Genomic DNA, 25,351 nt, shown 5'->3' with positions numbered 1-25,351 from the left:
TTTCTCTCTCCCACCTACCCTCCACTTCCCTCCAACCTTTCCTTCTTTCCTCCTTTCCTTTTCTTTCTGTCAGAAACTGAGCAGGGTTATTCTGAGTTGATGAAACGATCTTATCCCCTGAAAACCGGCCAGGGGTTAGAGTTTGGTAGGAAGAAGCAAAAAACAAACAAACAAACAAAAAAAAATCCAGTGTTCACTTACTGCACATCCAGCATGAGCATTGAACTTGGCCCACGGTAGGTACTTGAACATTTTAAAAGTACTAATATTTCTTCTCCGGATAAGGTAAGCACAAAGCAACAAAGGCAAAATTATAAGAATCCGCTTCCTGGAAGGGAATTTTTATTTATCTCAACACTTAGAATTCAGTTGGTTCAGTGTCTGCCTTCGGCTCAGGTTGTGATCCCGAGGTCCCGGGATCCAGCCCCTGTCAGGCTGCTTGCTCAGTGGGAAGTCTGCTTCTCCTTCCTCCTACTGCTCCTCCTGCTTCTGCTCTCTCTCTCTCTGTCAAATAAATAAATAAAATCTTCAAAAATAAATAAATAAATAGATAGATAAAAATGATCACTTAGTACTACCTGGCAGGAGGTAGGAGCAATACGGGTTAAAAGCAAAAAGCATAGGGCAGGACTCAGGAAAAGTCATTTCAAATCCGATTTTCAGAAGGAAGAAAAGTCCGTCTCGTTCACCGAATTTCAGTCTGTGAAGTAAGATGCAAAAGGACAAAAGTCTCCTACCACAAGTCTTCCAGGACTTGAAAATTATCTTGATTTCCTGAACCTGTCCTATCTATCCTAAATCAGAATTCTCTGAACCAATTTCTAGGTCATGTGTCTTGATTCTGTAATGTGTGTGTGTGTGTGTGTGTGTGAGAGAGAGAGACAGACCGATGGTGAGAATACCAAGAAGTCAAAACAGCTTCCCCAAAGAAGTGGCAAGCCAGTCACATTAAGATGATTCCAATTAAGCATATTACCATCTAACTTTCCAGTCTCAAAGAGAAAATCTTTTCGGATTGAGACACTCAAAGAATCACCACTACCCCATGACTTATTTGCATCTCTGCTTTCAAAACCTGGTAGATTACAAAGTTATCAGCTAACTTTATCATAGTCTTTTTCATAAGCTATTTAATGCTAAGGAACACCACTTCTAAAATCATGCATATTCTTGCTCTTTAGCTGGGGGTGGGGGGGGGAGACTCCAGAAAGTTAAGCTTGCCTCTAATTTATGGAAATCAAAAATGTAACCAACCCCCACAGATACATTGATGCTGGCTTCAGAAAGTTTGGGTGGTGGGGGAGCAGACTCCTAATTATCATTTTCTCCACGCAAATTGGATTTCAGAAGCAAGAGAAATACAGAGAACTTTATGAAGAAAGACACAAAAGATTGAAGTCAGCTGCTATCCACAAGTGAGCTGCTCCACTCCAGACTGTCTTCAGGAAGGAGACTCACACAAAACTGCTTGAGTGACCCTACGGTAACTAGAAGCGGCAGCTCTGGGGATCTGTTTTAATTTCTTGCCTCTTTTAATTGCATTTTCGAAAGAAAACTAGCATTACTCTGTATTACTGTAGAAAGAAGCTAGAAGAACAGTGAACCAAAAACCCTGATTCAATTCTCCCCTGATCAATCATCTCAGTATTCGATGCCTTAGTTTACCCATCTGCAAAACGGGGAGCTTGACCTATCACATCAAAGAATGCCTTCAGCAATAAAACACACATACATGTTTTCCACATTTGTGAATGGAATTTACAAACGAGGAAACAGGCCAAGAGAGATCACTAATTTGGCCAATGTTACAGAGCCAGTGCCAGTCTTTTAAAAAAAGGGGGGGGGGGGTCTGTTTCATAACAGACTCTGCCCTTTTAACTGCTGGGCTATGTTCTCTTCACCAAAAGAGATCAGAATAGGTATACAGAAAATCAAGCAGTGAGAAAACTACTGCATCCTTCAATAATTCATACAGCTTTTATTATTACTCTCAAGGCTGATTAACCAAGTATAGCATTTATTTTTGTGCCTGTGAGACATTCACACCTTGTGTTGCTCTGCAGTGTAGATACACATATATCATTTACCTCGGGGCATTTTAATTTCAGAAAAGCAAACCAGAAAAGATGTAACTACAACATGCTTTTTTAATTAAAAAGAAAAAAAGAACTGAAGTCAAAATCATGAGTACATATACAAACCGCAAAAATCCCTTCAGGAGAAGAACTAAAAAGAACAGGATTCAGATAAGATGATCCCAGGGGATAGTGTGGATTCAGAGAGATAGAGAGAGAGAGAGAGAAGCTCCAGAAACCTGACCCTGGGAGAAGGGAATGATAGACAAAAGAAGTCAGTCCCTTCTTTATCACAAGGAGGAACAGAAATCTAAAAAGAAAAAATACAGAAGGGACAGAAGGGAAATGAGATGCAATAAGAAAAAGTTTCTGGCCTTAGCCCTGGGACCTATGTAGAGTCAAAGCAGATAAAGTCCATCTTAAAACTGGAACAGAATGGAAGGCATGCTTGCTGACGGTGACTGTTATTAAGATCTAGAGTTTCCCCAATCCGGAGTTCACTGATGCTCTCTTTACCAAAGCATTCAAAGGTCAAAATTACCTGAAAGGAAAATCCCACTTTATTTAATTTTTTAACTTTAAAAAATAATATATCACTGGGGCACCTGGGTGGCTCAGTGGGTTAAAACCTCGGCCTTCGGCTCAGGGCATGATCCCAGGGTCCTGGGATTGAGCCCTACATAGGGCTCTCTGCTAGGCAGGGAGCCTGCTTCCCTTCCGCTCTCTTTGCCTCTGTCTCTGCCTACTTATGATCTCTCTCTCTCTGTCAAATAAATAAATAAAATCTTTAAAAATAATAATAATAATAATATATCACTACCCATTGTATGAAATTCCTAATAGCAAGACCTGTATTAAACTATTCAGATAGTCTTCCAGTTTTTGTAGGTACATTCTTTCAAAGGGTCATCGCCTGGTCCTATAGTCACTGACATTTGAAACCCCTGATTTAGCACAATGGTCTTATGAAAAGTCCTCTCGCTTCCTCTGCTTAAACCAGACCCGTGTAGATATCTATGGATGTGGCACAGTAATGTCATAAGCTAAAAAACACGAAGCAGAAATATCAGAACAGGAGGCTAGGCTAAACCTCTGAAAGAACATGGCTATTAAAAACTGGAATTTCTTTTTGATTTTTTAGTTAAATTCAATCTGGTTAACATATAGCATATTATTAGTTAATACTGGAATATGCTGATTAATGAAATTTAGATGAAGTTTTATTATTTCCCCAGATGCTCTTGTCCAGACTATCTCAGACAAGATAGTTTTAACATCAAAAACCATCTCTGTCTGGACCTATAAATAGTGCCGTTCCTGTAAGTGGTGGTTCAAATGGTCCCCTGCACAAAGATGCTTGGCCAATGGGATGAGGCCAAGGTGAAATGCCGGTATGCGATGCTAGCTATGCCATGTTCTCCAGGCTAAGGCTCCATGGGGCATGCAGAGGTGGGGATGTTTATTTCTAATTCACCCAATGGCACTATAGACACCAACATATGGGTAGACTTGTCTAAATGATCCACCCAAATCTATCTCCTGAATCACTGAGAGTTATTGTTAAGACTGAAGTTTGTAGGGGCACCTGGGTGGCTCAGTGGGTTAAGCCTCTGCCTTCGGCTCAGGTCATGATCTCTGGGTCCTGGGATCTAGTCCCGCATCGGGTTCTCTGCTTGACAGGGAGCCTGCTTCCCTCTCTCTCTCTGCCTGCCTCTCTTTGCCTGCTTGTGATCTGTCAAATAAATAAATAAAACCTAAAAAAAAAAGACTAAAGTTTGTAAAATTAACTAGATTTTCATTATATTCCATTTTTACTTTGGCAATAGTTGAATGGACCAGGTTGTTTTATGGCTAGGGCACCCTAGTATTACTCAGTCTTTCCACTAATGACACTTTTGTATTTAACCATTTCACATCACCACCGGCCTCCAGTCTACCTGTTAAGAGAGGGAAGGCAAGAATGACATTTATAAGGACACATTCCAAAATCCACACCTATAATTATTTAAATACAAAATTTTTCAAATAACAGATCTAATATGGTCCATCCAATCACAAAAAAACACTAGACCATATTTCCATGAGAGCCATCAGAGACATAAAGAGAAAACAAAAACACAGAACACCTCACTGGTAACTTCTTAACAAACAACTGAAATCTTCACAGCAATCCTCTGAGGTGTGAGGACATTTTTGAACAATAATAGTATCACACAGTTTAAAACACAAAATTCATGTGTGATACATTAAGTGCAAATACAAACATCCTGTGAGATCTCATCTGCCTGAGAAATATAATGGCGACAATTACTAGAAGGACTAAAATGATGTATTTTCTTCCTTCTGCTTTTCTAGAAATTCTACATTTTTCTTAAGTTAGCAATATTTATTTTAAAAACACGTAAAAAGTCAGATTCCCTCTTCGGGCTCAAAACATGTTCTTTCCAGTAGAACACCATTATTATGTCAAAGTCTTATTTTCACCTAAGTAACAAAAACTATGATTTAAACAAAGCATAATAAAAATCTACAGGGGAAAAAAAGAGGTTGTTTCAATAAATAAAGAATTACTTGCTGACTGGTTAACTAGGTTCCATATTTTATTTAATAATCTCAAGTGGAAGAAGGGGATATTACGCTTATTTTAGATTTATACCAACCTAAAGCCCAAGGTAAATTAGCAGCAGATCTGAGAATTGAATTTGTGCCTTCAGATTTCAAATCCAACATTCTTTCAATCACAGCATGGCTGTGTCCCTTGTGGTGATAAAGATTATTATAGTAGGGGCGCCTGGGTGGCTCAATGGGTTAAAGCCTCTGCCTTCAGCTTGGGTCATGATCCCAGGGTCCTGGGATCGAACCCCACATCGGAGGTCTCTGCTCAGCGGGGAACCCGCTTCCCTCTCTCTCTGCCTGCCTCTCTGCCTACTTGTGATCTCTGTCTGTCAAATAAATACACAAAATCTTTTTTAAAAAATCATTATAGTAAACCACCTACCATTTATCCTTACTCCTCAAAAATGAAACACAAATATCTATTTCAAGAGTCTCAGACCTGTATTTTTTTAAGTTACTGTCAGATCCCACCACTGTCAGGTTTTTGTATAACTTACAAGGACAATAAAAACTCAGCTAATAAAATAAAATAAAATGTTAATTTCAATTTCTTTTCTCTACCCCCCCATCACAAAAATTACTTTTATTTATTATTATAGAGCATGAGCCAAAAACAATATCCAGTGGGGACAGCCAAGGCAGACAGCTGCTCTCATAAGCAGTTCCTTTACTAGGATGCTAGAAGTTAAGGCAACAGATTAGGTATATTAGATAAGCTTTGTAAGCAACTTTAAAAACAAGTATATAATGAACTACATGAGCCAAGAAGAGAGGGAAAAACTGAACCAACGGTTTTCAACTGTAATATGTGTATATTTAAAAAGAGAAAGAATTGGAGTGCTTCAGTGGCTCAGTTGGTTAAGTGTCTGCCTTCAGCTGAGGTCATAATCCCAGCGTCCTGGGATCGAGTCCCCAATCTAGCTCCCTGCTCAGCAGGGAGTCGGCTTCTCCCTCTCCCTCTATTACTCTCTCCTTCTCTTCCTCTCTCTGTCAAATAAATAAAATCTTAACCTCCTACACTGTTGGTGGGAATGCAAGCTGGTGCAGCCACTCTGGAAAACAGCATGGAGGTTCCTCAAAATGTTGAAAATAGAACTGCCCTATGACCCAGCAATTGCACTATTGGGTATTTACCCTAAAGATACAAATGTAGTGATCCAAAGGGACACATGCACCCGAATGTTTATAGCAGCAATGTCCACAATAGCCAAACTATGGAAAGAACCTAGATGTCCATCAACAGATGAATGGATCAAGAAGATGTGGTATATATACACAATGGAATACTATGCAGCCATCAAAAGAAATGAAATCTTGCCATTTGCAACAACATGGATGGAACTAGAGCGTATCATGCTTAGCGAAATAAGTCAAGCAGAGAAAGACAACTATCATATGATCTCCCTGATATGAGGAAGTGGTGATGCAACATGGAGGCTTAAGTGGGTAGAAGAAGAATAAATGAAACAAGATGGGATTGGGAGGGAGACAAACCATAAGTGACTCTTAATCTCACAAAACAAACTGAGGGTTGCCGGGGGGAGGGGGTTTGGGAGAAGGGGTTGGGATTATGGACATTGGGGAGGGCATGTGATTTGGTGAGTGCTGTGAAGTGTGTAAACCTGGTGATTCACAGACCTGTACCCCTGGGGATAAAAATATATGTTTATAAAAAATAAAAAAATTAAAAAAACAAAACAAAACAAAACAAAACAAAAATAAAAAAATAAAAAAATAAAAAAAAAAAGAGAGAAAGAATTGTTCATTTTTTAATTTGAAAATCTCCAAGATTGACACGTTTTCGGTTTGGGGTTTTTTTCCCCCCCTTTTCTAGTCACTTCTTATTTTCTTAACTTTTTGTGCACTGGGGGTGAGAATTAGAGGTAGGCTTCCGTGTTGCTTTCCTTCCAAATATCACAGCATTTCTTTCAAGACTAAATTAAGTCTCTACATCTAGTCGGCTAAACTGCCGCTCCTGGGAGATCTGCCAGAAGAACCACGGCATGCCCTCCAATGCTGGGAGTTTAGACACTCGCCGGAGTTCTTCCTAATACACACTAAGAAACATCTACCTGTACCCACCCCCGCCACATTGAGCCTTTGTTCAGTTTATTCAGTAAGTATATCTGGGCTATGGACCTTGTGAAAAGTGTGCCTCGCTTTCTTCCTCCCTTACTGAAAAGGGAAGTAGTAGGTAATTAGGAAAGAAGGAACAAATGAAAGCAGATTGTGTTAGACCACAGCTATTTTTTGGTGCATATTTTTAAAAGTCCGCAATGTCCCGCCGTCAACTTCTGTGACTTTAGGTGAAATTAAACCATAAAAACCACCAAATATGTTGAGTGACATAACTTTCTACTATGACCATGCTTTCCCTAAAAATTTACGAGACCAATGTTACATTTGGAATGAAGCCTCACAACTCTGACATTCTATTTATCATTTATACGTATGTTCTACTTTCACGATTTAATCTTCTGGGCTTGGGATGGCAGGGGGGCATGGGGAAGGGGATATAGAAAAGAGCAAATAGCATATATGACAGAAAATTAACCTCAATTCTGAGAAACAACCAAATAAATGAGGCAGCCTACTTGATGTTACATTTATTTAAATAAATCAGCTTTTATTGGTGCTGGTGAAAAACAGCAGCATCCTTTTATCTTTTGAGGAAGGTAATTACAGAATGATATATATCAGAAAATAACAAAGAGGCACACTTGTCCCAAAACAAATATCCAAAAAATCAAATGAAGCTGTCCAGGAACAGCGACTAACATAATCTTCCGTGCATTATTTTCTTTGAGTCATTTTGAAAATAAGCAGCCAGCTATCCATCCTCTGGGCACTCCTGGGATGAGTTTGCCACAAAAGCCACTTATATTTTTAGAAGCCTAAGTCTTGACAAATCAGTTCCTAAGAACATAATTTGTTACATGTTGAAGAAAGCCTGAAAACATGGACCTCGGTGAACTAGGCTTCCCTATCTTGTTGTAACCTTTCCAAATGCAAGTATGTGGGAAGAATACCCATAAATTTAAGTTGAAACTGAAACACTTAGAATATTTCCAATTTAAAATACATTAAAATGTGGTCTTCGAGAGGAAATGAAAATAGCTTTTAAACATATGAAAAGATGCTCATCATCATTCATAAGAGAAATCTGAGTTAAAAATTAGATCTCATTTTTCACTCATCCAATGGGGGGGCTGGAAGGGAGTTTAATAAATCACTGTGAGGAGAACTAGGTACTCTCACACATTCTTGAAGCAAGCAGAGTAGTATAACCTCTCTGACAGGCAATTTGTAAATGTCCGTCAAAATTTAAATTCCACTTTGCCTCCGAGCCATGATTTTACTCCTAGGAATTTCTCCTGCAGATATACTCATCTTTGTGCACAAAGAGCTATGGAAAAGGTTATTCACGCCAGCTTTGTTGGTGGCCTGAAGGAAGACTGACTGTACGTCACTTTGTATGATGTGGGTATTTACCTATTTCAAAAAACAACGTAAAGTTTGGTGAGGGGAGGGGAGAACGTGATCTACACTGTTTAGAAATTCAAAATGTTCTAAATCGCCCTACAAAAGGAAATACTAAAGGGCCCCAGACAAGATTCATTCCAGAACCCTGCAATAAAATGCTATGTTCAGATGGCTGGCACAGCTGCATTGGGGAACGTTCCTTATCAAGAGCTCCCTCTGATCCTTTAATAACCAAAACCCCTTGGTGGGATCTGCCGTGGACTTGAATGCCACTTCACAGCAAGCAGTGTTTCAGAAAGATTCCAATTTATTCCTTGCAAAAACGTATCATATATAAATGTAACTGTCACTCTGAGAAGCAGGACTACATTATGCTGCAGACTTAACACAGACTGAAAGCATGTTCCCCATGTCTTCTCCAGCAACGCCTGCCAAATGGGCGTCTGAAATGTCCTATTGAAACAGGTGGTGTCTGAACGGAATTGGATTTCTGCCTATAGAAACCCTAGTTTTAACAACTGCTGTGGTTAGTTTTAATTTTCAGTCCTCAAAATTAACTGCTTGCCAGTGATTCAGAAATAGACTGAACAACATGTTTAGACTTTGGCCTGTTTAATTGAGGAAAGCAAGCAAGCAAGACAAAAAAAAAAAAAAAAAAAATCTACCAGTATCCTACCACCATTCCATAAAGAACAACAGAACCACAGCAGACCATTTGATTTCCAGGCCAAAAACAGGGGAGCAGCTGTAACATAAACTCGATTCTCCAAAGATACTTGTCCCTTTTGTGCTTTCTCCCCAGAAGCATAAGGATACAACCACCGTGCTGAACATACTACTTAGGAAATCTTCTAAGGGCTTTAAGAAGCCTTATTAGATCTGCTAGAAATTCAGAATTAAGAACAATGATGAAAACTAGTAATTTCTCTAATGAAATCTTACATCTTAAAAAAAAGAACAGATCTGAACAGATCTTCATTTCACTTTATATAAGCAAAATAGGGTGCCTGGGTGGCTCAGTGGGTTAAGTCGCTGCCTTCGGCTCAGGTCATGATCTCAGGGTCCTGGGATGGAGCCCCACCCACATCGGGCTCTCTGCTCAGCAGGGAGCCTGCTTCCTCCTTTCTCTCTGCCTGCCTCTCTGCCTGCTTGTGATCTCTGTCAGTCAAATAAATAAATAAAATCTTTATATAAGCAAAATATAAGCTGCCAGAGTTAAACTCCTTGAAGGGAGATACCATGGGCTATTATCCTTTAAATCCAACACAGGTCCACCAGTATGCGAGTCACACTCACCGATAGTAAAGACGGCTTCCTATGACTAAATTTAGAGCGCCTTATGCCACAGAGCAAATCTTTCTCATAGTCCTTTAATGCTTGACATAAATGTAGTTAAAGATCTGTTGATTTTCTAAACCAACAAAGGAAAAAGAACCAAGGGGTCGGGTATCTGCTAACCAAACTGGAATTTAATGTTTGGACATTCCCACTGAGGAAAACACAGTCTCACCCATTTCACGGCTGACAAACTGAGATTCAAAGAGATGTCATCATTTTTTTCAGCTGGAAGATGGCAAAGACGAGCTTTTTATTTAAGTCTACCTGATTTTAAAACTTTTTCCAACGGTATCACACTCCCTCCTCACAGGAATCCCCAGAGAGCTGTTAGGAGAATGACGACTTTCAGCTATAGGTACACGATATCTGCATCTTAACTGCCAACACCCAAAAGAAAAACTCATCTTTCAGTCAAACGTAATAGATGTCAAGCCCCTCAGCATTTTTTTCAGTAGGATTGAATTCTAGCTACTAAGAAAGTGATCAGTAAAAACAAATTCATCTATTGTGATCAAAAATCTTTAAAAAAAAAAAAAAAAAAAAAAAACCCGAAATCCTAAACAGCATTTTGAAAATCATTCAAAAAGGATTCAACATTTTATACAAAAAGAAGTAGAGGGGCACCTGAGTGGCTCAGTGGGTTAAAGCCTCTGCCTTTGGCTCAGGTCATGATCCCAAGGGTCCTGGGATCAAGCCCCGCATCGGGCTCTCTGCTCAGCAGGGAGCCTGCTTCCCCCTCTCTCTGCCTACTTGTGACCTCTGTCTGTCAAATTAAAAAAAAAAAAAAAAAAGTAGAAATTCTCAGCGGAATTCAGAGGTGCTTCCCAATGGAGTATATTTGGTCCTTTTGTTTAAAATCCAAGGACAAATAGACTACATCATGTCTTACCCTCAAAAGTTTATTGCTCATGGTCTCTACCCTTCCTACCAAACAAAAAATAGAATAAGATCTCAAAATAAAAGCAATCTCCTCTCAGGAGCTCCCAGGTTGTTCTTTTGTATGTCCAGACCCCTGCCTTCTGTCTTTTACTTAAGGCCTGACAGGGGCTAGATCCTAAACCAAATCTACAAGTTCCCTATAGCAGTTCCAATAAGGTCTCTCATTTAGGGTCTTGAAAATGAAATCATTCTGTAGTCCAATATTATCAGAGAACAATGCTTCATTACAAAAGTATCCTTCCCTCAAAAGTTACTATTTTTTCTTTTAAAGCAAAATATCCGAAATATATACTATATATATATATATATACTATATATATAATATATATATAATATATATACTATATAATATATATATAATATATATACTATAATATATATATATATATATATAAAACTTCTGCTATTCAACAGAAGAGTACATTTCTTTGAGACTATTTAGAATGAGCTTCAACACTTTAAAAAAAAAAAAAAAAAAAGAGGAAGAAATCCAGAGGAAAAAAGGAATGTTGTGGGAACACCTGCCTCAAGAAAAAAGTTGTCATGTAGTTTATGACATATTGGTTTATAGATTCTAAAGTAGAAAAAAAAAATCTAAAATCTTTCAAGATCTTCTGGCAGAAAGCTCTTTGGAATTATTTTCTTCTAATAGTTAAAAGTATTTTTCTAAGATGCTACTACCTCTAAAAACAACCTTTCTGATCTCTTGAAAAGCCAAGTTCAACTTTTTTTTTTTTTTTTAAGATTTTATTTATATATTTGACAGAGATCACAAGCAGGCAGAGAGGCAGAAGAGAGAGAGGAGGAAGCAGGCTCCCTGCTCAGCAGAGAGCCTGATGCGGGGCTTGATCCCGGGACCCTAGAAACATGACCTGAGGTGAAGGCAGAGGCTTTAACCCATTGAGCCACCCAGGTGCCCCACCAAGTTCAACTTTTAATAGTGTTATGTACTTTTGGTTTAAAAGAAAAAGTCAGGAGAAGGACCCAGAGCCCAAACAGTAGGTTTACTCTTTCATGCCTCATGCTATAATGATTTCACACAGTATGATATGGGATTGAGATTTTCCTGTAAAGACAGAATATAAACATCTATATCACACATGTAATGTTTAAGTGTAAGAAACTTAGCACCCCTCTTTGCCCTAAAATCCAGCGGGGGGGGGGGGGATTTATCTGAAGAGACATAGTCATAACAAGAGTTCTAATAAACATCAAAACAAAGGCAACAAAATAAAAAATAAACAAGTACAATTACATCAAACAAAAAACTTCTGCAAAGCAAGGGAAATCAGACACAAAATGAAAAAGGAAACCTACAGAGGAAAGTATTTACAAATCATCTAAGGGGTTAATATCCAAAATATATAAAGAATTCATATGGCAGAAACTACATCCTGATTTTTAAAAATCTGCCTAAGAAGATACACGATGGCCAACAGGTACATAAAAAGGTACTTAAGATCATTAATCATCAGGGAAATGCAAAATAAAATCACGATTTTGCCCCTGAGAAAGATCACCTCACACTTGTTAGATAGGCTATTATCAAAATGATAAGAAATGATAAGTATTGGAGAGGATGTGGAAAAAAATAAAATCCTCAATGCAATGTTGGTGGGACTGTACACTGGTACAGCCACTATGGAAAACAATATATAGAGGTTCCTCAAAAAATTAAAAACAGAACTACCATAGGATCCAGCAATCCCAAGTGCGTGTGTGCGTGTATGTGTGTGTTTAAACAAAGGAAATAAAACCAGCATACTGAAAAGATATCTGTGCTTCTATGTCCACAGCAGCACTATTCACAATAGCTAAGATGTGGAAACAACCTAAGTGAATCGACAGAATAATGGAGTATTATTCAGCCCTGAGAAAGGACATCGTGCCATTGGTGACAACATGGGAGAAACTTGAAAGCATTACACTAAGTGAAAGTCAGACTGAGAAAGACAGATACTCTATGATATCACTTATATGTGGAATCTTAAAAAGCTGAACTCCTAGAAACAGAGACTAGAATGGCAGCTACCAGGTGCTGGAGAGTGGGGGAAGGGAGGAGATGCTGGTCAAACAGGACGAACGGTCACTTATAAGAGGAGCAAGTGGAATGCAATGAAAAGCAAGTATATATGGCAATTATAATTAATATTATCATATAGTGTATTTTAAAATTATTAAGAGTGTAGATCTTAAATGTTTTCACCAAAAAAGAAATGGTAATTATGTAACGTGACGGAGGTGATAGCTAATACTATGGGAGTGATCTTTCTGCAATATACAAGTGTGTCAAATCAATACATCTTAAACTTATACAATGGTATATGCATGTCAATGATGTTAATAGAGCTTAAAAGAAAGATTTCAACAGCGCCTGGTGGCTCTTCAGCTCAGGATATGATCCCAGAGTCCCAGGATTGAGTCCTGCATCAGGCTCCCGGCTCTATGGGGAGTCTACTTCTCCCTCTGACCTTCTCCCCGCTCAAGCTTTCTCACTCTCTCTCTCAAATAAATAAAATCTTAAAAAAAAAAAAAAAAAAAGAAGAAGAAGAAGAAGAAAGAAAGAAAGAATATTTCTAATAAAATCAAAATGGTTCATAAGTTAGTAACACTATAGCAGTCTGCATTAATATCAAGACAATGATAAATATTTACATATCAGGCAAAAACAATACAAGGTAGACAAAAATCTAGGCAGCCAAAAAAATGTTCATTAGTCTACAGATGCCCAGATTTCCATAAAAGACTAATTTTCCCGTACTACCTGGACAGAATCTAGAGGATTTCTATTATTTCAAACACATTTTCAAATTTTAATTTTACCCCAAAATCCACTGGCATCAGTCTCTTAAAGAATTTTTGTTAAGTAACTGATTTGCCTGAACAGTTCACATTTCAACCTATTTTAGAGGTGTCAAGACACAATCCAAGTCTAACAGAAAAAAATCCGCAGGCTTCAAACTGCCCTCCAAAAAATACAATGAAGGAGAGTCAAGGAGGGCAGTTCTGAGATAGAGCTGAGAAGAGGGAGAGAGAACTCTACCCGAGATCTTATCGACAACGCGCTCATCTGTATTATCAGTGACCTGTAACCCCTTCTCCAGCGGGCCAGCAAGCCCTGAGTACTCTGGGACTAAGAAGTGTTTTATAAAGTTCTTGTGTCGTATTTACTCTTTCCTACGACTCTTATCAGAAGCCTCACATATTCAAGCTCCAGAATCCACGGGCTCTGATCACCCACCTGAAGACACAGCCAAGAGGAATAATGAGAAGCATAAAATGCCACCATCATAAAACGGAAATATTAACAATCAGGATTTTAAATAGACCAGCTCTTTTTTTTTTTTTTTTTTTTTGATTCAACAGCGCCTGGTGGCTCAGCTGGTCTTCAGCTCAGGATATGATCCCAAAGTCCCAGGATTGAGTCCTGCATCAGGACTCAATTGTTGACCGACAATATCATCTTAGTTTCAGGTGTACAACATAGTAATTCGCCAGCTATCTACATTATGAAATGCTCGCCATGATAAGTGTATCTGTCGCCATATACATTTATCACAGTCCTACTAACTAAATTCCCTATGCTCTATTTTCATTCCCATGACTTATTGACTTTATAACTAGAAGGCTGTACCTCTTAATCCCCTTCATATTTTTCACCAGTCCCCTACCCTCCCCCCCTCTGGTGACCAACAAAATTTGTTCTCTGTCTTTGCAAGTCTGTTTCTGTTAGTTTTATTTTGTTTGGTTGGTTGGCTGCCAGTTTTTTTCATTCCATATATAAGTAAAGTCATGGTATTTGTCTTTGTTTTTGAGATTCCAAATACGAGTAAAATCATGGTATTTGTCTTTCTCTGTCTGACTTACTACACTTAGCAGAATATCCATCTACGAGGTCCATCCAATGAAATCCTCTTGGCAGGATTTCATTCTTCCTTTACTGCAAAGTAATATCCCATTACGTATATATAGCACATCTTCTTTACCCATTCTTCTATCAATGGACACATAGCGTGCTTCTTGGCTATTATAAATAATGCTGCAATAAACATAAGAGCACATATATCTTTTCAAACTAGTGTTTTCATTTTTGTTGGGTAGATAACCAGGAATGGACCAGTTCATTTTTAAGGGCATAGCCAGAGGTAAATAGCATCAACACTGTGGTTTTGATAACTATAAAAAGAATAAAACAGGTTTTTTAAAAAAACACCATTCCTTAATAAATATATAATAAATCTCTAAGTTTAAAAATGAGTCGTATTACAAGGGTGCCTGGGTGCCTCAGGCAGTTAAGTATCTGACTCTTGATTTCAGCTCAGGTCATGATCTCAGGGCCTTAAGATCAGGCCCCATATCTGGCTCCCTGCTCAGCAGGGAGTCTGCTTAAGGATTCTCTCTCTCCCTCCCTTCGCTGCCCCTCCCCCACTCACGCTTGTTCACTCTCCCCTAAAATAAGTAAATTAAAAAAAAAAAAAAAAAGGAAAATGAGTTGTATCACAAAAGGCCGTTTCTTCATGAAGATACATTTCCCCATAAAGTACTGTACGTGGTGGTTCATTTCCAAAGCTGGCCCAATAACCTATTTAACCCATAATGTACTGACACAGTACATTAAGACAAATAAAGACAAAAGTACCATGAGATGGGGGCGTCTGGGTGGCTCAGTGGGTTAAGCCTCTGCCTTTGGCTCAGGTCATGATCTCAGGGTCCTGGGATAGAGCCCCACATCGGGCTCTCTGCTCAGCGGGGAGCCTGCTTCCCTCTCTCTCTTTCTCTGCCTGCCTCTCTGCCTACTTGTGATCTCTGTCAAATAAATAAAATCTTTAAAAAAAAAACAAACCATGAGATGGTATTTATGACAAATACCATTTTATTCAGAGTGCTGAATGAAATGTGGTAAAGGGACTTACAATGCTTCAAATGCATTAGTATTTCAACTGAACGGATGGGTGCTTGGCAAAAAAAAAGATTCCAAAAAATGGACTCCACAAGTTCTACATAAACCAAAAAGTTCACAGAAGTGAACATATGGGTGATTTTCTTATGAGAGGCTCCACATCCTCTCAAAATGGTTGTCTCTAACCCCACTGAAAGGGGTTTCAATAAAGGGAAAAAATTCCCGTGCTGTATAAAGCCAAACTCTTCCCTGCATAGCCCTCAGATAGAGCTTATAGGAGAAATGAGGCATTTTGCAAAGTTATGGTCCACACATGTTTACACATATGATACGTGCATTGAGGCAAAGCTATCAAAAACCTTCCAGGAAAACGAAGTGAAGGAAATTCTGAAATAAAGAACCTATTTTAACATTTTACAGGGTCAGAACCGCCCACAGAAGATGACACAGGAAGTTCACATGAAGCGGAATGAGGATGATGGTCCCAACGGTGCCCACTGCAGACTTTCACGAGTCAGTAAGCAAGTACTCCACGCTTTATTATCTGTACAAAACCCCTTGCTCCCCAACCAAGCCAAATCACACAAGCAAAACTTGGCTACCATGATCTTTTATAAATAGACAGATAGATAGAAAGAAAGAAAGAAAGAAAGGAAGAAATCCGGGGCACCTGGGTGGCTCAGCCAGCTAAGTGTCTGCCTTCAGCTCAGGTCATGATCCCAGAGTCCTGGGATCGAGCCCCGTGTTAGGCTCCCTACTCAGCAGGGAGTCTGCTTCTCCTCCTCCCTATGCCTCTGAACCTCCCCTGCTCATGCTCTCTCTCTCCTTCTCTTTCTATCTCAAATAAATAAAATCTTGAAAGAAAAAAAAAGAAAGAAAGAAAGAAAGAAGGATCCATCTTTTACCTACACACAATTCAAATAAACAAAAATGTGCATTTAAATACCCAAGCCTGTCATATGAATGACTATACCTTTTCTATTAATTTTTCACAAGAAAATCTGGACAACAACCTCTTTTTATATTATTTTATTTGTTTATTTATTTATTTATTTATTTATTTATTTATTTATTTTTTTGGTCAGAGAGAGAGAGTGGGCACAGGCAGACAGAATGGCAGTCAGAGGCAGAGGGAGAAGCAGGCTCCCTGCCGAGCAAGGAGCCTGATATGGGACTCGATCCCAGGACGCTGGGACCATGCCCTGAGCCGAAGGCAGACGCTTAACACAACTGAGCCACCCAATCATCCCTCTTTTTATATAATTTTAAACAGGACTTTCAAATTTACCTAAAAGTTTCTATAAACTGGTATGACAAAGTTCAGACACTATCCTTAACTGAGGAAAGTTAATTGTTTTCGGCTTTTTGTTAAAATAGATTGGAGTTGCACAGACTATCAAGTTATTCTTAGAAACAGTGGAATTTCAGATTCAGACCTACTTAAAATATTCGTGTTGGCTTACCTCTTCCTCCCAAACCAGGAGTCCATAGCTAAGTCATTAAGGTCCTTCCTCTCTCTCACCTCTCTCAAAACACTAGGATACCTCTTAACACAGTAGCAACTAGTTTTTGATATGAAGGTTTTTCACAAGGCAGTGCCAACTTACCCCTCCTGCCTTCAGCAACTTTCTTCTAAACTCCTCTGTGGGGTTGTTGAAAGTTAGCTTTTCACAGCGGAGGTGATTCACTGGTGGATGGCCTTCAAGATGCAGGAATAAGTCATAATCAAAGCGGACTTTCTTAGGTTCTTCCTAGAGATTTAAAAAAAAAAAAAATGAGAAAGAAAAGAGAAGAGTCAAGCACATACAAATTTTGAAAGCAAAGTTTCATTCTTCAGAAAAAACAGAAAAGACCCAGGTATCCAACAGCTATTGTGTCAAAGACCTGGAAAAAGAAAATTATCATGGGATTATCTACCGAGCAAAAAGCAAATACCTAATGAATCAGTGTCTTGTTTCTGAGAGAACCAACTCATCATTTTTCCTGTAATATCTCAAGTGGTACAACGCCACCAACACAGCCACCCAACTAGAAACCGAAGATACCCCTGAAGCCACTTCCTCCCTTTCCCACTCCACCCCTCCACCCATTAGCAACAACTGCCATTTTCTCTCCTAAATATTTCTCTAACAAACCCTCTAACCTGTAACTCTTCTCACTGCCCAAACTAGAATAAGCTCCTTTCTCTAGCAGGTCTTCCTACTTCAGAACAGATTGATCTTCAATTCCTCCTTCATCCAGGCCTCAAAATTATCCACATGGAACAAAAATCTAGCCACTCCACAGCTTGATTAAAACTTAAAAAGCTAGGGCACCTGGGTGGCTCAGTAGATAAGGGTCTGCCGCCTTCAGCTCAGGTCCTGGGCTCTGCAGCAAGCCTGCTTCTCCCACTCCCACTCCCCCCTGCTTGTGCTCCCTCTCTCGCGGTCTCTGTCAAATAAACAAACAGAATCTTTAAAAAAAAAAAAAAAAAAAACACGCACTTTAAAAGTTGCCAACTGCCATTAGGATAAAAATCAAAGCTCACTTGAAGGCCTCCTAAGAAAGGCTTTCAGAACCTGGCTCTCGGCTCATCATCCCGCTACACAACATCTACCCATCTCCTGGTGCAGCAAACACATGCTGTTGGGTATTCCCAGCATCCCTTATGTTCTAGGCTAGCTCTGAGTTTCACCCCTGCTTCACGTTACCACCCTCATTGCCCACCTCCATTCCTCCACCTTTTTGTCACTTGGACAACTTGTACTCCTCCTTCTCCACTCAGGTTTCACTTTGGGGACGGATTCCTAGGACTCCACTCCCAATTTCCCGCTGCCTCGCCTCTGCCCTCTGAGCGTCTCTCTTCTCCTTGCCACATCTTAGGGTAAGCATCCTGTCTTTCCCTTTATCCTACTTAACCATGAGAGACTGTGGACTCTGAGAAACAAACTGAGGGTTTGGGAGGGGAAGGCGGCAGAGGATTGGGTGAGCCTGGTGGTGGGTATTAAGGAGGGCACATATTGCATGGAGCACTGGGTGTGGTGCATAAACAATTAATTCTGGAATACACACACAGACACAAATTAAATTAAATTTAAAAATGATGTATTGTATGGTGACTAACATAACAGTAAAATAAAGAAAGAAATAATAAAAGAAATAAGAAAATTTTTTTAAAAACACAAAAACTTTGACACTGTCATCAGTTTTCTCAAAGAGGCTTTCAGTTTTTTGACACTTAAACTGTTTTCTTTTGAAAGCTTATTTTGCTTTAACCCTGATTTTCTGTGCCTCAGTTGCTAACCAGTTTAATTACGAATGTATTATGTAATATTTGAATGTTTCCCCAGTGTCATGTTCAATGGCTTCATTAAACTTGTTTTAAAAAAAAAAAATATTGAAAGCAGGAGCAATGGTTGAATCATCCTTGCATCCTTGACAATTAGCTTAGCACCTGTGCATAGCAGAAATCCAATAAACATCTGTGAAATGAACCAGGAGGAGGAAACAGCATCAGATCCACAAGAACGCAATCATCAGAATTTCACGATACTCAAGTTCTACTCTCGAGCTACTACCGTAGTTAGCTAAACACTTAAACCTCTCTACACACAGATTCTTAAGCATCCCAGGTGCAATGAAGACTAAGAATAATGACAGTGACTAATACGAATGTTAACAGTTATCTCATTTAATTCTCATAGCTCGCCTCTAGGTCAACTGTGAGCCCTGTTTCCCAGGTATGGAAATTAAAGCACTGGAATTTGTTGCATTACTTTATATAAAAACGCCTCTGTGTTACAAATATTAACCATCTCTGTGAAGGGTTACCATTTTCTTTCATTTGTCATTAGCTTTGCCATTTTGTTTACTTTTAACTGCTTTATTGAGAAATAATTCACGGACCATAAAATCTATCCTTAAAAGGATACAATTTAGTGGTTTTTACTATATTCACAGAATTATGAGACCATCACCACCACCTAATTTTAGATTGACATTCTCATCATTCCAGAAATAAAACTCAAATACATCAGGAGTCACACCCCATTCCCCCAGATCCTAGATCACCACCTACCACTAATCTACTTCAGTTTCCCTAAAGGTGCCTGTTCTGCAGACTTGGCATTTCATACAAATATATGAACATACACAATATGTAGTCCTTTGTCTTCTTTCACTTGGCATGATGTTTCCAGGGTTCATCCATGTTGTCATATGTCAGTAGTTAGTTCCTTTTTACGGCTGAATAATATTCCACTGTATGAGGTATCCCAGTTACTGTTTATTCACTTCTCGGATAGACATGTGTATTTTTTTCTTTTTAGCCACTGCGAATAGTGCTGGTATGAACATCTGTGTTTAAGTTTTTATGCAGACATGTATTTTCATTTCTCTTGGGTAAACACCTAAGGGCAGAACCTCTGAGTCATAAAGTAACTCCGTGTTTCAACATTTTTTACAAACTGCCTTACTCGTTTCCAGAGTGGCTGCACCATTTTAAAATCTCAATAGCAATGTATGAGGTAGTTCTGTTTTTTAATAGAGAATGTATTCAAATAAAGCAATGCTTGTCTTTAAAAAAGAAAAATTTGTGGGGCACCTGGTGGCTCAGAGGGTTAAGCAACTGTCTCTTCATTCTGGCTCAGCTCATAATGTCAGGATCCTGAAACAGAGCCCCACAACGCACTCTGCGCTGGCTGTGGAGCCTGCCTGGCATTCTCTCTCTCTCTCCCTGGACCCCTCCCTCCCCAATGCACTCTAAAAAAATCTTTCTTTATTTAAAAAAAAGGATTTGTTATATTACTATTGTGATGAAACAACGTGATTTGAACCTACTTTTTTTGACTCAAAAATCTTAGCACCTAAAACTGTTAAAATGTAAGCATTACAGACTACAAATTCAGTTTCCACCTCCTAGTCCACACCTCCCCAAATCAGTCTCCACTCATTCGCTCACTAGCAAGCAGCCCTGAACCCTGGTCTTTCCCCTCTTTCATCAGGATACCCCTCTCTCCTGGTTTTCCTCACACTTAACTGGCATTCCTTCCCAGTCTTCTTTTCAGGCTTCCCATCTCTTGTCACTGACCCTTAGACCTCCTTTAACTGCAGGCAAGTTCCCCAAGAAGCTGACACACATTCACAGGGTGTCACTTCTTCCTATAGGACAGTTACTCCCTTATCCATACCTCCAGCCCAGCAACCACCTGACGGCCAGATACTCATGTTGCACAATCTGCCCACATCTCCACTGAGTTGACCCACAGCAACAGCAAAGTCACGGATTATCTTTTTTTTCTTTTTAAAGATTTTTTAATTTATTTGACACAGAGAGAGAAATCACAAGTAGGCAGAGAGGCAGGCAGAGAGAGAGAGGGGAGGAAGCAGGCTCCCCGCAGAGCAGAGAGCCCAACGTGGGGCTCGATCCCAGGACCCTGTGATCATGACCTGAGTTGAAGGCAGAGGCTTCAACCCACTGAGCCACCCAGGTGCCCCAAAAGTCACAGGTTATCTTAACTTGAGCTTATCTTTATCTGTCCTTTCTCCTACTCGCTACATCTTGGCAAGCAGAAGTCCTAATTTCTTATCAAAGTTAAAAATACAAAAAAAAATTCCCAGCTCTTCCTCCCACTTCACTCATCACACTCAAATAGTCTCCCAATTTCTACTCAGAATTCCCCCTTAGGAACTCTCAAATTCAGCTCCTTTGTCCAGTCACCATACCTTTGCCTTAGCTTAGACCTTCATCATTCCTCACCTGGTCACCTCCCCTATGTCTGAACCCACCCCATTCTACCTCCCACAGTGACAAGGCAGTGATCTTCCCAGTAGAAAAATCAGATTACATCCTTTCATTGATATAAATGCCTTTAATGACTCATCATTTTCCAAAGGATAAAATCCTACTTCCTTGGAATAACCATCTTCCTTTAATACTTTCCCTGCATTTCCTTTGTTTTCTCACGACACCCTGTGCTCCTGGAATTGTGTAGCACTTGCGGTTCCCAATACTTCGCATTATTTCATTCATTTTGCCTTTCACATGTACTGCTCCCCACGCCTACACTCTACTCCCTCCCAACACACCTCTCCTGCCTTGCTTGCTTAATGCACTCATTATTCAAAACACAGCTAAAGCATGAAATCTGCTGAAGTCTTCCTAATACTTCCAATCCAATCTGGATTAGACATTCCTCTTAGAGCATTCCTTTATTAATGTAATTATCACATTGAATTATGATCATTTTTTATTTACCTGCCTCTCTTCTAAACTGTAAAACAGTCAACACAACCTTAGAATTTAATTAAAAACATAAGGACTGCTTTCTGCCTTATAATTGGGACTGTAAATTTGTAGAGCCTTCTGGGAAGACAATTTGGCAGTCAGCATGCTAACCCAGTAATTCTAAGAATCTCTTCTACAGAAATAGTCAAATATGTGTGCAAAGACAGATACAGATGATAAAATGTTTGTGGTAGCATTGTTTGTAATGGTAGGAAAAAAATGAAATGCTCTTCAAGTGAGTATATCATATCACTGAATACCAATCAGATGTTTAAAAATACAAATTTGGAAATACTGCCAAGTGGAGTAAAGGTAAGTCACAGATCTATAAAATATATCATATTTTAATATTATGCCCCTGACAATCTCTACTTGACATAGATTTTATCTGTGCAAGTGCATGGGGGTTAATCAGGAAAGGCTGTACCAAACAGTTAATAATGACTAAATGGAGTAAAAAAATATACTCCTGCAGGGGCACTGGGTGGCTCAGTCAGTTAAGTGTCTTCCTTCAGCTCAGGTTTGATCTTGGGGATACCAAGATCAAGCCCCGTGTCTGGCTCTGTGCTCAGCGGGGAGTCTGCTTCTCCCTCTCAGTCTCCCTCTGTGCTCTCTCTCTCTCCCAAATGAATAATAAAATCTTTAAAATATATATATTCTGCATACTTTTTTTAAAAATAAAAATGTATTGATGTATATATAAACCATTACCAGCAGGAAAAGAATGAATAACAATATCACTTCACAACACTTAAATATATATTTAAAAAAAGAAAAAACACGTTTCCATAAAACTAAGGGTAAGGACCACAGAGAATGATTCTTTCTAAGAACCTGAGTGCAATTTTCTTTTAAAGATTTTTCTTTTGAGAAGAGAAAAGCGTACTCACAAATCTTGTGTTCTAGCCAAATGAACTCCTTCTTGGAAGGCAGACTTCAATATTATGTCAATCTATGCACCTTGGGAAAGAGTCTTCTCAAATTGCAAACAAGAAAGTATGCTTCTATTCTATATACGCAGCTAATACATTTCCACCTCGAGGTGGAAATCTGTTCCGGCAGAATCAAACTGTCCCTCTCGTTCCGCTTCAGTCCTTGGCATCTACTCAGGTAGATGTCCTTCTCTAAGGACAGAATGAAAGAGAGAAGCCGGGTATCCTTTCAACCTAAAATGCTACAGTCAAGTACGGTTCAGTGGGCCTACTGGTTTAATTTCTGCAACACTCATCATTCTCATAGAGAAGCTTATTCTGTTGAAAACAAATGCAAAACAAGAGAGAATAAACATACAAGAATGGAAAAGCAGCACTGACAGACACTCTACCTCCCCTTTTGGGGTAATGACTCTGACCTCTCAAATAAAGGAGCAAAACTGAAAACAGGCTTATTTAGAGGCAGGGAAAGTAGAAGGATGGAGATAGACCTGAGGACAGGATGATATAGTCCTTAACATACAGTAGCAGGACTCTCCTCAAGATCACATGGAAGTCTTTCTGCAGCTTTCTCTCATCTTCTCTGAAAACGCTGAAGAATACTTTTCATAAACCATTACTGTAATGGATGTTCATTCTTTGAGACAGAGCTGAAGCAACTCCAGGGGTGAATAAAATGATAAAGACTCAAAAGAAATAAAATGTACATTCTGGAGGAAGAGCCCAGACTCCTAAATTTTTACCCACACATCATTTCAGTAAGAAGAGAAATGTATCTGGCTCAGAGAATACAGCAAAACTTTGGTTTCTTAAAAAACAACAACAACAGGGCCTGGGTGGCTCAGTGGGTTAAAGCCTCTGCCTTCGGCTCAGGTCATCATCCCAGATCCCTGGGATCGAGCCCTGTCAGGCTCTCTGCTCCGTGGGGGGGCCTGCTTTCTCCTCTCTCTCTGCCTGCCTCTCTGCCTACTTGTGATCTCTGTTTGTCAAATAAATAAATAAAATCTTTTAAAAAACAACAACAATAAAATAACTCCAAGATAAATGAAAAGAGATGACAAAGCAATAAATTCTAATTAAAAAATTAGTAACATACAGAAAAGAACTTGAAATACTACACCCATGTACCCTCCACTGAGATTAAGCAGATGTTAACATTTTCACTGCTTACCTTTTCCTTGAAGGATACAATTTTATTTTATTTTTTAAAGATTTTATTTGAGAGGGGCACCTGGGTGGCTCAGTGGGTTAAAGCCTCTGCCTTCGGTTCAGGTCATGATCCCAGGGTCCTGGGATCGAGCCATGCATCGGGCTCTCCACTCAGCCAGGAGCCTGCTTCCTCCTCTCTCTCTCTCTCTCTCTCTGCCTGCCTCTATGCCTACTTGTGATCTCTGTCAAATAAATAAATAAAAATCTTAGTTATCTGCAAAAGAGAGCAAGGGAGAGAGAAAGCACAAGCAGGGGGAGAGCCAGAGGGAGAGTAAGAAGCAGGCTCCCTGCTGAGAATCTGATGTGGGGCTCCATCCCAGGACCCAGGGATCATGACCTGAGCTGAAGGCAGACCCTTAACTGTCTGAGCCCCAGGAGCCCCTAAAGGATACAATTTTATAAATATAAGCTGCTCTACGGCTCCTCCCCAGTAACCAATGATACTTAGTTCCCGTGCTGTCATTTCAATTCACACTCTTGTGCTACGTATGTGTATTTCTAGAACATTATTTATTCTCAGCTTCAGTGGCTTCTAAAAACATATAAAAATGGCATCATAACCATATACTTACACTTCTGTAACTTTCAAGTTGTCATGATTCTTGTTTCTGAGACTTATCCATGTTGCTACATTAACTGCTATACAGCATTTTGTGTATTCCTAACCCACCATTGAGGGATCCACATCTCTATATAGGATCAATTAGGTACAGCCCACTTTTTCATATCACAAACACTGAAATATAGATGTCTCACTGTGTACCTATAAAAACAGCAATTGTTATTAAGTATAAAATCTTAAAGACAATCTAAACCCAGAAAACTGAAGCTAATATGGATGCTGAACAGAAAATCTATTCAACGGTGTTCAGCTCAAGTGTCTACTTCACACTGGCCCCAAAGAAATGACTGCTTTCCATCTCATGTGCCTCCTCCTTCCTTCATTTTTTAGTAAACTATAATTCCTCACAAACTGAGTCAATAAGATGAATCATAGGCATGACTACAAAGTGCCGAGAAGACTGAACCCGTGTGTGTGTGTGTGTGTGTACATGGACGTATGTGTGGTGTTAGGAGATTCTGGTGATTTCTATAAAAAAGGAAATTGGGTAATACAGAAAAAAAAATTTTTTTGTTGAAAAGATAGCCTGTAAAAATGACCAGAAAAGGTTAAAAAAAAAGGGAGAGAAGATACTTCACTACAGCATTATTTCCAAACTGAAGCCAATGCAATGTTCAATTGACTTAAGGAGACGGGAATAGAACTGTACAGCCATTATGAGCCTCCCACAAGAGATCTTACTGTCTAGTCCCTAATTACTTTAGAACAACACATTTTCTGGCTTGAAATGCTAGACTCTTCCTAATGCCTAGATGAAATAAAACACTAGATGTGTGACAAGAGGGAAGAAAGGCACCACATGATCTTTATTAATTAAACTTCTAGAATACTGAGGGGCACCTGAGTGGCTCTGTCGGTTAAGTCTGCCTCCGGCTCAAGTCATGATCCCTGGGTCCTGGGATCAAGCCCCGCCCGCATCAGGCCCATGCTCAGCAAGGAACCTGCTTCTCCCTCTCCCTCTGCCTGCGGCTC

The 25,351-nt window shown here is 39.4% G+C and overlaps 1 protein-coding gene across 2 annotated transcripts in view; it reads right to left on the bottom strand.

Moving 5' to 3' along the window:
- Positions 1-25,351, bottom strand: part of MLLT3 (MLLT3 super elongation complex subunit) — a 285,375-nt gene that overhangs the window by 100,876 nt on the left and 159,148 nt on the right. For both annotated transcript variants that reach the window (XM_059143193.1, XM_059143194.1), the window contains exon 4: positions 16,959-17,102. In XM_059143193.1, coding sequence (XP_058999176.1) covers positions 16,959-17,102 — 144 coding nt within the window. The remainder of the gene's footprint in view (positions 1-16,958; positions 17,103-25,351) is intronic.

The sequence above is a fragment of the Mustela lutreola genome, chromosome 12 (genome assembly GCF_030435805.1).
Source record: "Mustela lutreola isolate mMusLut2 chromosome 12, mMusLut2.pri, whole genome shotgun sequence".
NCBI lineage: Eukaryota > Metazoa > Chordata > Mammalia > Carnivora > Mustelidae > Mustela > Mustela lutreola.
Note: the sequence above shows the minus strand (reverse complement) of the source record. Positions and strands in the feature narration are given on the sequence as shown.